The sequence below is a fragment of the Macaca mulatta genome, chromosome 11 (genome assembly GCF_049350105.2).
Source record: "Macaca mulatta isolate MMU2019108-1 chromosome 11, T2T-MMU8v2.0, whole genome shotgun sequence".
In the NCBI taxonomy this organism is placed as follows: domain Eukaryota; kingdom Metazoa; phylum Chordata; class Mammalia; order Primates; family Cercopithecidae; genus Macaca; species Macaca mulatta.
In genome coordinates, this window is record NC_133416.1 from 119,486,989 (window position 1) to 119,502,639 (window position 15,651).

At 39.4% G+C, this 15,651-nt stretch overlaps 1 protein-coding gene across 8 annotated transcripts in view; it reads right to left on the minus strand.

Moving 5' to 3' along the window:
* HECTD4 (HECT domain E3 ubiquitin protein ligase 4) overlaps positions 1-15,651 on the minus strand; it is a 228,744-nt gene that overhangs the window by 95,421 nt on the left and 117,672 nt on the right. For 3 of the 8 annotated variants that reach the window (XM_028829924.2, XM_077955094.1, XM_077955095.1), the window contains exons 14-22: positions 14,207-14,277; positions 13,194-13,299; positions 12,499-12,619; positions 11,413-11,541; positions 8,693-8,817; positions 6,182-6,335; positions 5,561-5,661; positions 3,336-3,534; positions 1,068-1,187 (exon numbers count right to left, since the gene is read on the minus strand). In XM_028829924.2, the coding sequence (XP_028685757.1) occupies positions 1,068-1,187; positions 3,336-3,534; positions 5,561-5,661; positions 6,182-6,335; positions 8,693-8,817; positions 11,413-11,541; positions 12,499-12,619; positions 13,194-13,299; positions 14,207-14,277 (1,126 nt within the window). Of the gene's footprint in view, positions 1-1,062; positions 1,215-3,335; positions 3,535-5,560; positions 5,662-6,181; positions 6,336-8,692; positions 8,818-11,412; positions 11,542-12,498; positions 12,620-13,193; positions 13,300-14,206; positions 14,278-15,651 lie in introns of all 8 variants that reach the window. The other 5 variants (XM_028829921.2, XM_077955092.1, XM_028829925.2 and 2 more) reach the window with 4 other exon arrangements.

A 15,651-nucleotide genomic window follows, 5' to 3' on the forward strand; every position in this document is an offset into this window, starting at 1 on the left:
TTTTTTTTTTTTGTAGAGACGAGGTCTCAACTATGTTGCCCAGGTTGGTCTCAAATTCTTGGGCTCAAGCAGTCTGTCCACCTTGGCCTCCCAAAGTGGTGGGATTACAGGCATGAGTCACCTTGCTCGGCCTTGAGCATAATTTCTCTCTCTCTCTTTCTTTTTTTTGAGATGGAGTTTCGCTCTGTCGCCCAGACTGGAGTACAGTGGCACAATCTTGACTCACTGCAACCTCCGCCTCTTGGGTTTAAATGATTCTCCTGCCTCAGCCTCCTGAGTAGCTGGCATAACAGGCGCGTACCACCATGCCTGACTAATTTTTGTATTTTTAGTAGAGACGGTGTTTCACCATGTTGGCCAGGCTGGTCTCAAACTCCCGACCTCAGGTGATCCGGAGGATCACCTGAGTGATATAGTGCTGGGACTATAGGTGTGAGCAGCTGCACCTGGCCATAATTTCTAACAAATGGCTTGCCATCTATGGCTGAATTAAAGAGGGTCCATAACGTATATGAAATAAAGGCCCTGGGAATAGACTTTGGGGACATTTTTGGGTTTTAACAGACATTTCAGTTTATATTCATATCCCAGGCAGATACACAGTAAGTAGTTTGAGGGCCGAATTACAAAGCATGGCACTCATTTCATCAGTTTGAGAATGGATAATTGTTTTTGCTCCAAAGGCCCAAATTCATCTGAACACATTAACTCAATACTTTTACACTGCAATGGCCTTGTGGTTCTAGGGTACTTGTCAACAGGGAGTATAGAGGAGAACTAAGCTGGAAAAGATCTAGCAACCCTTTTAATCAACAAGGAAGAAAATGCTGTGACAAATTCTATCCATGGAGCAACTTGTGAAAGGGAGTGAACAGGGGTCTGATGTCCTACAAGTGAAAGGAGGACCATTCTGAATAGGAGTGAGGTGATAGGCCTAGTAAGGTGGCCCCACCTCAACAAAAGCCCCCAGGGCAAATGTTTTTCTGGGATTACAGTTAGTACTTGGACCTGTGAGGACTGCAAGTTCATTTTCTTTTCTAGGAAGCGATTATGACTGGATACCATACCTTCACCAAGTCTTTCGGCCAACCAGTTCCTAAGACACTACGGCTGCCATATCCCAGTGTGTTGCCTCCATATTCAGCAACCTTCCTACTGTTTGTGTTAGGCCCCGCATATATCACCAACTTCAAAACAGAAAATATACTGTTAGACTGTAAAAGAAAAACAAAAACAACATCTACAAATAAAAAGGCTGCAAAAAAAATTGTTCAAAATACAATTATAACCAGGCATTGGTGTCATTATAACTAATATTTCCTGATTTTTTTAGGTATAACTGATACTAGTTTGGATGCAATCAGTCATTGGTATTTACAGGGAAGCCACAGAGTAATAACAATTCTTAATAAAAAGAAGTATATTTTTTATATTAGCACACTTTAATTGGCTTGGGGACCTCACATTAAATAGTTATACTCAGCTATTGTACATCAATATTTTTGAAATAGTTATTTTAATGCTAATTAATAACATATAACTCATTAATAACAGTTTGGCCCCTTAAGTCCTCCCCAAAATTAGTAAAGTGAGCAAATACAGATGGAAATATGATTATATCTAACAGAACAACAAATAAAAGCACCAAAGAAAAAAAATCAATGAATAAATAAGAATTTAAAAAAATGCAACAAATTGAAAATAAGCCATATATTCTTAGGATGTTGCTTAATGGTATAAAAAGAAAATGATACAAATTTGGGCCAGAAAGGGGGTGGCTGCTTCTTGGGTCAGTTTTCATGTATCAATACTTCTCTAATTCATGTATAACCAGCTAGCTGACTTTCTAATCGGCAGAAGAAACATTTATAGCTCATTTGGCATTCCACAGGAAAAATAAAGCTCTGGCTTCTGTAAATACCAAACCCTATCTTCTAATGTGTACTGTGACTGCTTCTCACTGCATCTAACTTCAGATTTAGAAGCTCCATCTTCAGCCCTGAATGCTTATCATTTTGTGATGTCTTACCCTTTGGGGTCTTTTGCTGACACCAGCCAGGGACCACTGGAAAAGTAAATGTACTTTCATCCATGCAGTAAGCCTCTTTGTGCTTCATCATTTAACACTAATGTCTACTGCAGGCATAAGTTAGCGCATATCAGAAATGCAAAATACAGTTTTTAAAGGAGAAACAAAATGACACCAACTAAAACAGCAGACTCTCCCATTTCTATATTAAGTCACTTCACCTGAACCTGGGAAATGGGGGTAGCCAATGCCAGGAGCTATGAATTACAGTGGACTGATGGTAGGAGATATGCTTCTGAAAGGCCTACTAAAGATCATCTCATATATTTTCTTGGTTCCAGCTAAGGTGAGTTTTGAGGACAAGGCTTTGGTGACACCTGGGAATCTTCACTATCCTAAAAGATAATGGGGAAGAGGATTCTATAACTTGTCCAGAAATGTGTTTCACCATCTCATAGTATATACAGTTAAGAAGTCCTTTATTTTTAACCTAAAAACCTCCCCGGATAGAATGTTTTTAAAAGCCAGCCTCAGAAGTCAGAATCCCCTGCTAGGATTTAAGCCCATTTGCCCTCACACAGTTCACAGGAGAGAGACACAATAGATCACTAACAAGCTACATAAAAATAGTATGCACAAAGCTATTAGATAATCCTCCAGCTGTTCTTTCATATGTTACATATTTCATTAGCCTTTCCCCCTAAGACCACATGACAGGTTACAATTCAATAATTCTAAGTGGAAGAAAATGTTTCAACCCCTAAGATGCTTCCTTTTGTTCATAACTGTTAAGCCACAAGGTTGGAAACTACTCTTCCTCAAAAAAAAAAAAAAAAAAAAAAAGTTTAAATAAATATAAACCAGATCCTAGCACCTCTGAAACCCTTCTAAAAAGCCACCTTTTCCCAAAAGATACATGAGAAGCCCCAAGAATTGGGCAGTGAGACCTTTCTAGATGAATGGACATCACACATCTGGGAGAACTTCAAGCACAGAGGGAGGGCAGGGGTAAGCAGAATGAAAAGGAACATTTCCTTCCACTCACATCTAAGCACCTGAAAGCTTACAAAGTACACTTTCAACATATCATTAAAACACTGTTCTTAGACTGCAGAGGTGGTGTTTCTTTAACTTCCTTAAATCACTACCCTTCAAAGATAAGAACTTTATCTTAGAAAAGTTCTCCTTAGAGATAGCTACAGACAGAAATCAGTCAAGAATGGTGACCAGCAGCAAAGAAAAATAAGAAGCATCTAAGAATCAGCTTACTTGAGGTGGAACCAATAATAACCCAGTTCTTACTTACTTTGTCATAGTCATATTGTGAAGAGCATCTGCTATCAAATCTAAGGTACAGGCAGCGAGCTCCTGGGATATGGACCGTTTCTTTAAATTTATAGTTGTCTCTGACGGGGTGGACTGTTTCCACAGTCTTTCCAGCAGCCCATGGGGCAGGAATCTTTAAACCAGTGAGAAATCCTGGCTCTTCCTTCTCTTCTAACATTCTAAACAGAAATAGAGAAAGTGATTTAGCTTAGCAGCCAAGGAAAGGAAAAACAATATAAACATTAAATTGCTCTTTAATTTTCCACAGCATGCAGTATGATAACACTGAGGCTTTTACATGCTTGATATCAGTGGCAATCAGAAACATTTTAAAAATTCCCACATTTAAGGGTTTTTTCTTTCTTTGTTGTTAGATATTATATTTGCTTTTTTTTTTCTTTTTTGCCTTTTTCTAGGACAAGAAGCAGAGATATATTTTCATTTTTCTTTCTTTTTCTCAAGGGAGAAGCCCAATTGATATCCAAGAGAAGACCTGATCAACTCTCATTTAAATGTACTCAGGAAAAAAAAAAAGGTACTGTAAAGGATCTTTAAGATTGGCCACTTTGCAAATCCCACAGGGTTAGCATCCTGTAAAAATTTCCTTTTGTTGATATCTACATGCCAATTGCTGAAAACTCCAGGAGTCTACATAGCTACTTTTCACCGTAATTTTTACTAAGGAAAGGTGCCTTCAAAGGTTCTCTTACCTACTGTAATTGAACTCTCAAGGACAGCATGGAGCCTGAGGTTGCGGAATACAAACTCCTAATACTTAAACTTAGTTGCCACAGAATTCTCTTATTCTTTCAACTCTGAAGCTTGAGCTGCAGAGCCTTACTGTCCAATACAGTAGCTACTAGTCACATGTGGCCATTTCAATTAAATTGAATTTAAATGAAATAAAATTTACAATTCAGCTCCTCAGTCACATTAGCTACACTGCAGACACTCAATAACAACCTGTGGCTATGGAACTAGACAGCACAGATAGAAGTTTGCATCACTGCGAAAAGCTCAATTCCATAGCCCGCTGCTCTAGAGGAAACCCAGGAAATCTTTTTAAAAGACAGCTTTAATGCAACATAATTGACATAATAAATTGCACATATTTAAAGCATACAACTTGATAAGTTTGGACATTTGTTATACCATTAAGTTTCCTTCTTCCTCTTTGTAACCACTCCATTTCTCCCCCAGGTGATCATTTATTTGCTGTCACTAGAGATTAGTTTGCATTTTCTAGAGTTTTATATAAATGAAATAATATAGTACGTGACCTAAGGGGACGTGGCTTCTTTCATTCAGGGTTAAGTATTTTGAGATTACATACACACTGTTGTATATAACAATAGTTCATTCCTTTTTATTGCTGATTAGAGTCCATTGTATGACTACATCACAATTTGCTTATCCATTCACTTATTGATGGGCATTCATGTTGTTTCCAGATGGACATTTATGCTGTTTCCAGTTTTGGGCTCTTCTAACCAAAACTGTTACGAACCTTAATGTAAAAGCTTTGTAAGAACCTGTGCTTTCTTTTCTTGTGTGAATACCTAAAAGTGAAATAGTTCAGTCATACAATAGGTGTATGTTTAAGTTTTTAAGAAACAGCCAGCAGGGTGCGGTGGCTCACGCCTGTAATCCCAGCACTTTGGGAAGCCGAGGTGGGTGGATCATGAGGTCAGGAGTTCAAAACCAGCCTGGCCAACATGGTAAGACCTCGTCTCTACTAAAAAATACAAAAATTAGCTGGGTGTGGTGGCATACGCATGTAATCCTAGCTACTCATGAGGCTGAGGCAGGAGAATTGCTTGAACCCAGGAGGCAGAGGTTGCAGTGAGCTGAGATGAGCCACTGCACTCCAGCCTGGGTGACTGAGCAAGACTCCGTCTCAGAAAAAAAAAAAAAAGAAACAGCCAAACTGCCTGTCAAAGTCATAATATTTTACATCCCCACTATTAGCATATAAGAATTTCAGATCAATTTTGAACTAATCTCTTGCTCCATGGGGAAATTTATTCTAACCAGTTGCTGTAACTCTACAAAGCAATGTTACAGTTATCTAAAATTTTCATTTCGAAGTCTTTTTCTTTTCACATAGATAATCCCTGCTAAAAATCATTTTCATAAAAGGAGTTACTAGGCTTTCACCAGAAGAAAACAAGAAAAAGGTTCCTGAAAGGAAGCAGCATTCATTACCTCTCATCAGGGAACAGCCTGCACTTCTGGTCTGGTGCACCACACGGGGAACAGCCCACCTCAGCAAAAACTGGACACTGGGTTTTAAGCAGCAAAGCCGTCTGAAACACAAAAACCATCATTATGTCTTCCAGTGCTACTGTCAGTTATCTAAATGGTATGAGAGCCAAACTTAGAGATCTCTCTTAAATCATCTTTTTACAATCCTAGTCGGCTCTCCTTCACTAAAATATGCTGTGCTACTTAGACAACTTAATATTATTTTACTTAACGCTAGAATGGAATGCATCATTTATATTAGCTACTATTAGCTGGCAAGGACTCAGGAGACAAACTATAATGGTAGGTTTTTAGTAGCATTGTATATTAGCATTTTTATAGCTGATCAGCCATGAACACTTGCTAAAAGATTGCAGTTAGTAATTTAGTCAAACAAATAAAATGCTTTCCCTTGTTATTTGTTTATTTTTATGACACAATATTTTTCTTCATTCCATCATTATTTCCCTTGGTTTCTGAAAGGCAGGATTATGTTTATTCTGCCTTCAGTGAAAGCAAACAGCCACCTTGTGAAGCAGGTTGGCCAAAAAGCAGTTCACTTTGGCACACCAAGGATCATACCTGGCTTGTATAGAGTACCAGCTGCACTAGCTGAGGCATCAGGGCATCGGCCATAATCAGAGTCTGTAAATTTGGATGCATCAGGGAGGTCAGTAACACTGGAAGAAGGTGACCAAGCATAGTAGCCTTAGTAACTTGTTCCAAGCCTTTTAACCTACAAAAAGTTCAAGAAAAACACATAGCCTAAGCAATGCCCAAACATGTGAAGAAGCACTAATGTCATCTTTATCTGACAATTTCTCCTAAACTGCACCTCCTTAAACCACTTAAGCACTTTCAGTGATAGCAATTCAGTCCACAAATTTTCCACCTTCTGCCACTGAGGGAGAGGGGAAGAACAGAAAGAAAGCTATTAATAGATTTCACCTTCAGTCTCTGATTTTTGCCAAAAAATTTATAAGCTGCCTTTTTTTTTTTTTTTTGACAGGGTCTCACTCTGTCACCCAGGCTGGAGTGCAGTAGTACAATCACAGCTCACTGCAGCCTTGATCTCCTGGGTACAAGTGATCCTCCCACCTCGGCCTCCCAAATTGTTGGGATTACAGGTGTATGAACCACTTATGTTCTAGGTTCTAGGTTGCTACATGGTGCATTTCATAGCACCTTTGAAGTACTTTACAAATGGATTCTAAAATGTCAATGGTTACTACCTGTAAAGTTCCCTTGCCTCTGGGGCTGCTGGTCACTATGCTACACAGTGACTCTAAAAAGGAGGAAGTGAATGGCTACAACATTGATTCACCTGGAATCAACATTGATTCACCTGGATGTCAGAGCTGTGACATCCATTACTGGTCTAGAGAAATTGAGGCTTGTCTGGGGCATGCAGAAGCAGGCAGATTTCTTCCCCCAATTTTTTTTTTATTACGGTAAAATAAACATAGCATAACATTTACCATCTTAGCCATTTTAAGGGTACATTTCACTGTTATTAAATAATGTTGTGCAACCATCACCATCATCCATCTCCACAACTCTTTTTGTGTTATAAAACCCAAACTCTATACCCATTAAGCAATAACTCCTCATTTTTCCCTTGCCCCCAGCCCCCGGTAAACACCATTCTACTTTCTGTCTCTATGATTTTGACTCATTTAAGTAGGCAAATTTTTAATTTATCTTTAAAATCACATTTTTAATATCCCTGTCCTCTGCTAGAAGAATTAAGGAATGCAGAAAGAAAGGATTATGTAAATTCCTTAAGGCTACTTAGGATATTGGTAGTGGAACCAGAAACCCAGGCTCTCCCATTAGACTGAACTACGTATTACTAAGCCTCAATGCAACACCTATCTGGGTTATATTGTTCTCAATCCCAACCTCCTATCTGCTCTCTGGGAGTGGGTAAGAACCAAGTCCATAGGAACAGACAGGGTTACAGAAGCAAAAATTACACTGTAGGATTCTTTTAGATCTACAGCTCCAACATGCAAATCGTCAAAAAACACAGTATGCAATGCACCTCTAAAATCAAACCAGAGCAGAATTTTGTCTTTTTTTTTTTTTTTGAGACGGAGTCTCGCTCTGTCGCCCAGGCTGGAGTGCAGTGGCGCAATCTCGGCTCACTGCAAGCTCCGCCTCCGGGGTTCAGGCCATTCTCCTGCCTTAGCCTCCCCACTAGCTGGAACTACAGGTGCCTGCCACCATGCCCAGCTAATTTTTTTTCTTGTATTTTTTTTTTTTTTTTTTTTTTTGAGACGGAGTCTCGCTCTGTCGCCCAGGCTGGAGTGCAGTGGCCGGATCTCAGCTCACTGCAAGCTCCGCCTCCCGGGTTCATGCCATTCTCCTGCCTCAGCCTCCCGAGTAGCTGGGACAACAGGCGCCCGCCACCGCGCCCGTCTAGTTTTTTGTATTTTTTAGTAGAGACGGGGTTTCACCGTGTTCGCCAGGATGGTCTCCATCTCCTGACCTCGTGATCTGCCCGTCTCGGCCTCCCAAAGTGCTGGGATTACAGGCTTGAGCCACCGCGCCCGGCCTTTTTCTTGTATTTTTAGTAGAGACGGGGTTACAGCAGAAATTTTAATGTGAAGGGCTGAGAAAGGGCTTTATTACTGTGAAAGAGAGGTCAGACATGTATTTGGAGAAGTAAAATTACAGTAAAATCTTGAGGCACCACATCAGTGTCATCCTTTGTGTAGCAGTTGACAAGTCACTTATTCCTCCCAAAAGTCTTTATCATGAGGAAACTAAGTGTGCATGGTGCTGACCTCGATAATTAAAGGAAAGGCCATTTTGGGAGTGATGGCAGTAGAAGTCTCAAGTGGCAGAGATTAGGCCGTGCCCTCCACAACTTCGCTACCCTTAGATCATGGCTGTTGGCCCAATCTCACCTGAAAGCACACGAAAGAGTGTGACTGCACTTGGCTTTCAAACACTTGCCCTTTTAGCCTATTCTCACAAAAATCTCTCTATATAAAATTGATCCTTCTATATTCTAAAAATATTTAATTTCAATAAACAAATTTTTCTTCCCACAGGGCAGCTGGTCACAGCTCACCATCCATTCCTTACCTCTGCTCACGGTCTGCTATGTCACTATTTATGAGGGCAGTTGTGACCTGCTGTAGCATTTCCAACACTTCATCACATCCAGTCAGGATTTGGGTGGCAAGAGCCAAAATACTGACTTTTAGCTCCTAGGCAGAAAATATCATCATATTATTTTTAAGCTTTGTGACGAACATACGTTCACAATGACAACATGAAATGATGTATTTAATGATGCATTTCCAAATGAAATAATGAGGTGGCCAGAATAAGCCCAAAGCAGTAAATTCTGCTAGAATGACAAGTAGCAAATTGGGAGGCCAAGGTCTGGAGAGCTGACAGAAATATGCAGTATTTCAGAGGGATCACACTGAGTCCCTAGGAGAAAAGGCTCCCATCCCAGCCAGCACAAGAAATATCTCCCATCCCATCCAGCACAAGAGAGCTCCTGGTGGCCAGCCCAGAAACTGTCCAGGTGGAAGACTGCCTTGGGTGGTATGAGGATAGCTAAAGAGAAAAACAGAACAGTAAAATGCGCATGTAGAGGCGGTGAATAAAATGAGACAAAAACACAACATTCTGAAACAGTACAAGTGACCTTTTACTCAATGTCCTAATCACAGTTAGGCCATCACAGTTAAAAACAGGCAGTTAAAAAAATTCAATTAAGGTAGCAAGCAGTTACAGGCTATTAAACATTAAAATAACTATTACAGAGTTCGTGGGAGTACAAATACTAAATAATGTGTTAAGAAGGACTAGCTAACATTATAGAAATGTTTAGTTTACAATGATTTTCAGTTAAAAAAATACAAACTCTTTAGGGGACATGTTTCCCCAGAAACCTAGACAACTGAGCCTATTCAGCCTTTCCTAAGAGTCTTTACCTTTCTCTCTATGGTTTAATTAAGAATTTACTAAGGCTACGCCAGGCACGGTGGCTCATGCCTATAATCCTAGCACTTTGGGAGGCTGAGGCAGGTGGATCGCTTGAGGTTAGGAGTTCAAGATCAGTCTGGACAACACGTTAAACCCCGTCTCTACTAAAAATACAAAAATTAGCTAGGCATGGTGGCACACATCTGTAATCCCAGCTACTCGGGAGACTGAGGCAGGAGAATCACTTGAACCCAGGAGATGGAGGTTGCAGTGAGCCAGATTGCACCACGGCACTCTAGCCTGGGCAACAAAGCGAGACTCCATCTCAAAAAACCAAAAAAACAAAAAAGAATCTACTAAGGCTAAAATTTAGCCTTCAAATAGAAAAAACTTTCTCATTGTTGGAATTTTCCGGGGTCTTTATTATTATTGTTATTTTTTGAGACAGAGTCTCACTCTGCCACCCAGGCTGGAGTGCAGTGGCGTGATCAGGGCTCCCTGCGACCTCTACCTCCTGGGTTCAAGCAATTCTCATGCCTCAGCCTCCCAAGTAGCTGGAATTACAGGGGAGTACCATCACGCCTGGCTAATTTTTGTATTTTTCAGTAGAGACGGGGTTTCGCCATGTTGGCCAGGCTGATCTCGAACTCTTGGCCTCAAGTGATCCACCTGCCTCAGCCTCCCAAAGTGCTAAGATTACAGGTGTCAGCCACCACACCTAGCTGTTGTAAGTATTATTGAGATTTTTTTTTATCATTAAGAGAGTAGGAATTCTGAACTAATGATAAGCCAAATCATGTTTTAAGTCACACTAATGACATGCACAATCATCTACTGACTCCATACCACATGGCAGCAAAGTGCCAGGTATTTACAGGGCTTGTTGTTAATACAGCAACTTTACAAAGAAGATGTTATTGTCCCTTTTTACTGATGAGAAAACTAAGGCAAGAGAAGTTAAATAAATATTATCAACAACTTAAATTAAAAGTGCATGTATGTCTGCCTATTTGAAAATGGATTATACAATGAAATAAACTCAAGTACAATAAGTACAAACTATCAGATGTATGATTTACATAGTATATATGCATGAAGGAGTAAGAAAGGGGCAAACTGCATTGGTTTTTATCTTCAACTATGGCTTCCTTGGTTGATTTTTCAGTGTGTTTAACATTTTAAGAAAGAATAAAGTTCTTGTTGATTTCTCTGATTCTCCCACAAAGATGAAATTCTGAAGAACAATGCAAACAACAGCCTTGAGCATCTGTCAAAATTATAACAACCACGGCTATAAAAAAATCTTTGGACTGCTATAAATTGTCAAGTGGGAACAAGTTAGTGAGTTTACACAGAAGCTAATTTAAAAATAATTATAGAAAATGAAATTGACTATAGGTTTAGAAATTAGATTATTTCATACAAAAATTGTGAAAATTATAACCTTTTAAAAGTTATTTTAATCAAGAGAATATAATAAACCATCAAAAATTTTGAAATTATTTAATGCTCCAAGATTGATTTATACATACATACATATATATATGTCTATGTAACTGTAACTTTCAGGTACACATGAGATCACTTGTAAGTGCCATATTTTATAGTTCTTAAAAGAAGATGGAAGTAAACAAAGGCACAAAAAGGTTGACAGGAGCACATGGATGACACATTATGAGTGTCACAAGTAGGTGACTACTGAGCAATGACATAAAAAATCTATGGAATGAGTGGCCTAATGTTACCTCTCACAGGAATATAAGCCACAAGGTGAATTCTGACATCATAATACACAGAAATTTAGCCAATTAAGCTGCTTTTCACACTGGGTAGAACGCATCGTTAAAATAAAGCTTGGTGTTTACCTGTACCTTCAATGTCTCTCCCTGCAAGGAGCTGTCACTGTCATCATTCTCATCAGGTTTAATCAAAATAGTGTTACTGAGAAGGTGATTCTGAACTGCCATCAGATAGCGCAGGCAGGAGGATGCAGCCTTTAATACAAATAAGGGCATTTAAATGATCTAAACCCTACTGAAAGAGCGATCATGTAATCCTCACGTTTTTAAAAGATTTTGACAAAGAAAACAAAAAGAGAAAGTACACAAAACAGACCAAGTTAGTTTTTCAGGTGACTTATTTCCACATGGCTTTCCATGCATACTCTGACACATTTACTATAACTTTCTGCCTTTTGGTACACAACCCTCACTAATTAGAATACTTACTTGAATTTTTGCCTCTTAATAATTATCCTTCCTCCTCCCTCTCACACACATCTCCATTACAGAAGAATACCCAAACCCTTAAAAGAATCTTTTGATTCCTACTGGTCTCTATAAAACACCCATGGTTTAGAAAACAATGTAAAATTAAAAATTAATAAGGGAAAAACACTCTCACTAGATAAAACAAAAACCCCCAAATCTGATCAATTTATTGCATCAAGCAATTTAAGCAGGGGGAATAGTCTTTGGAAAGTTTTTCAAGTGCATTTGTCTAGGTCTACATTTCTAGGGTAAGGAGTCATCCACTGACTTTCATAAATTATTATTATTTGAGACGAAGTCTTGCTCTGTCACCCAGGCTGGAGTGTGGTGGCGCGATCTCAGCTCACTGTAATCTCCACCTCCTGGGTTCACGTGATTGTCCTGCCTCAGCCTCTTAAGTAGCTGGGATTACTAATGTGCGCCATCACACCCGGCTAATTTTTGTATTATTAGTAGAGATGGGGTTTCACCATGTTGGTCAGACTGGTCTTGAACTCCTGACCTCAGGTGATCCACCCACCTTGGCCTCCCAAAGTGCTGGGATTACAGGCATGAGCCACTGCGCCCGGCCTTTCATAAATTATTTTAAGTCTGTATGTATGTACACACCTGTCAATACAATAAAATGAAAACAGGGATGCTTGATATAATTTTGCTTTCATTAAACACATTTTTACTTACAGGCACAGTTGAAAGGAGCTTTTGAAAATCATCTTTAGAGACAGTTTGGCACTTGGTGATTAAGATACAGGATTCTCGTACAACAATCTTCAGAATGTAGTGTAAAAGTTCATCATTTAGTCTTTAAAGTGCAGGAAAAATGTTTATTGATGGTTTATTCATAAAAGGATAAATTTTATATAATTAGTATAAGATAACAAATAGAAGATACATAATTGATTCTGTAAGCAAATCACCTTAGTAATAATGCTAATAACTAGGTACACTATTTAAATCAAACTTATAGAAATCAAATGGCACCCACCTATAAAGTCAAAGTATTTTATAAATAACATAGAAAAACAACACCTTCGTCTGCTTCACCAGCTCTAACACACATACTCAGCCTTTCTCATAAACCAGCAATTTGGACAATACTCTGAACCAAGATCTCCTAAATAAGTTCCATCTGTTATTTTTGCTAAAGACCCTTTCCCCAAGCCCAACTTACTTTACTGATAAAACTGAAATGTGCAATTATCAGTTCTGAGGGGAACTATAGAATCTATTATCTTTCATCTGGTCCATGCTTTAGGTTTAACATGCTAACGATCATATTAATTATAACAGGAGACTAAAGTTGATCAAACACATTGAAATGAAAACTAATGACTGAGAACACAAAGGCTAGGAGTGAATAATATAACTTGTGTCACCTGTAATGATCATCTTCATCGCTGCCAAATCGGTTGTTTTGGAGCTGTTCGGCCAGGTTGGTTAGGATCACATCCCGTAGCTGGGAGAGTCCACTGTTTCTCTCTCCTAACAGAACAAAGCTCCATCAACTACCCTGGTAATGACTCCTCGAAAACTGATGCTATTTTTAAAAAGTTTTTAAACAAATAGATTCTCGGCAAGCTAGGGGCACCAGACATACGGACTTATAGAAATAAAAGCAGCAAAAATGACATCACAATGAATCCGACTTTTTAACCAGCATCCTGATTAAAGTGTAATTACCTTCTTGATATATTATGAAGTGTGATTTTTCATTCCTTAATATTGCTTTTAAATGCCAACTGTCTTTAACACAGTACCTTTTGTTGTGTTGTTTAGTGTAACTTAAAATGTTAGGCTCCAATGTGTGAAGACAAGTGGCTTAGAAATCACCAATAAGTGATCATTTTATTTGTTAAACATCTATAGTCACATACATTATGCTAAGCAGTGGAGACAGTTTATAAAGCTTGAAGATATATAAAACACGGTTGGTTGAAATGTAAGCATATATGCAGATACGTTCGTTCGTTCTTTCTTTTTGAGACAGGGTCTGGCTCTGTTGCCCAGGCTAGTGTAGTTGTGTCACCATAGCTCACTGCAGCCTCAACCTCCTGGGCGGAAGCAATCCTCCTGCCTCAGACTCCTGAGTAGCTGGGAAAACAAGGTATGGGCCACCATGGCCAGCTAATTGTTTTTATTTTTTGTAGTGTCAGGGTCTTGCTATGCTGTCCAGGCTGGTCTTGAGCTCCTGGGTCAAGTGATCCTCTCGCCTCAGCCTACCAAAGTGCTGGGATTACAGGTGTGATCCACTGTGCCTGGCCTGCAGATACATTTTTAAGGTATGCTAACTAACATATATGAAGAAGTATCAATTATCTTAATACGCAGTTGTTTCTTTCGAGACAAAAAAAGGACGGCTGTTCAAAGATAATTAAAGGATAATTCTTACCTTCTGTTAAGACCAGTTTAAGTAAGTTATTGATTTCAGTTTCACCTGGGTACAAGATATTTAAACCAGAGCTGAAACGACAAAAAAGTCAAAAACATTTAAGCAAAAATTCTAGAAAATCAAAACTCTAAATATTTAAATTCTTATTTTTATTAAAGATGTCAATTTGATTATATAAAACTGTGAAAAAACTTTTATCACTAAAAAGGCATTAAAAAAATTTGAGACAGGGTCTCAATATGTTGCCCAGGTTAATTAAACTCCTGAGCTCAAGCAATCCCCCTGCCTTGTCCTCCCAAAGTGCTCGGATTGCAGGTGTGAGCTACTGCACCTGGCCTAAAAAGGCATTTGAATCTAAATTCACTGTCACGATACAGTCCAATCACTTCCCTGATAAATGTCATCCCTCTCCTCCTCTTCCTGTGAATTACCAAAATAAGTTACTTGGGGTTAGACGCAGAACTGGTTAAAAAGAATTGGTAAGCTATGAAAAGTCAATGTAGTCAAGCCTACATATATCAATTGTGCCTCCCCAAAAAAACAATTAAGAAAGTAAATTGCTAATTCTCAGCTTTTTCAAAGAGAAGGGAAGAACAACATTGCAAATGGCATCAGAATCTTTTTTCTTTTCATTAATTTATTTGTGTGTGTGCGTGCGTGTGTGTGTTTTAGATAGGATCTCACTGTCGCCCAGGCTGGAATGCATGGAGTGCAGTGGTGTGATCTCGGCACATTGCAGCCTTGACCTCCCAGGCTCAAGTGATCCTCCCACCTCAGTCTCCCAAATAGCTGGGACTACAGGTGCTTGCCAGGGCATTGGGCTAATTTTGTTTTTATTTTTTTTTTTTGTAGAGACAAGGTCTTACTATGTTGCCCAGACTGGTCTCAAACCTGGCCTCAGCGATCCTCCTGCCATGGCCCCTCAAAGTGCTGGGATTATAGGTATGAGCTACCGCATTCAGCCTCTTTTCTTTTTTTTTTTTTTGAGACAGAGTTTCGCTCTTTTTGCCCAGGCTGGAGTGCAATGGCGCGATCTCGGCTCACCGCAACCTCCGCCTCCCGGGTTCAAGCGATTCTCCTGCCTCAGCCTCCCAAGTAGCTGGGATTACAGGCATGTGCCACCACCCCAGCTAATTTTGTATTTTTACGGGGTTTCTCCATGTTGGTCAGGCTGGTCTTGAACTCCTGACCTCAGGTGATCCACCTGCCTCGGCCTCCCAAAGTGCTGGGATTACAAGCGTGAGCCACCGCTCCCGGCTAGCCTCTTTTCTTTTTAATTGAGGTTTAACATTTAATCAAGTGCACATATTTACAGTGTACAATCTGATAAGTCTGACATATGTACACACCAAAGAAACCATCACCATAATCAAGATAGTGAATATACCCATCCCCTCCAAAAGTTTCCTCAGAGCACCAGATTTCAATCACTGCCTTAATGCTCC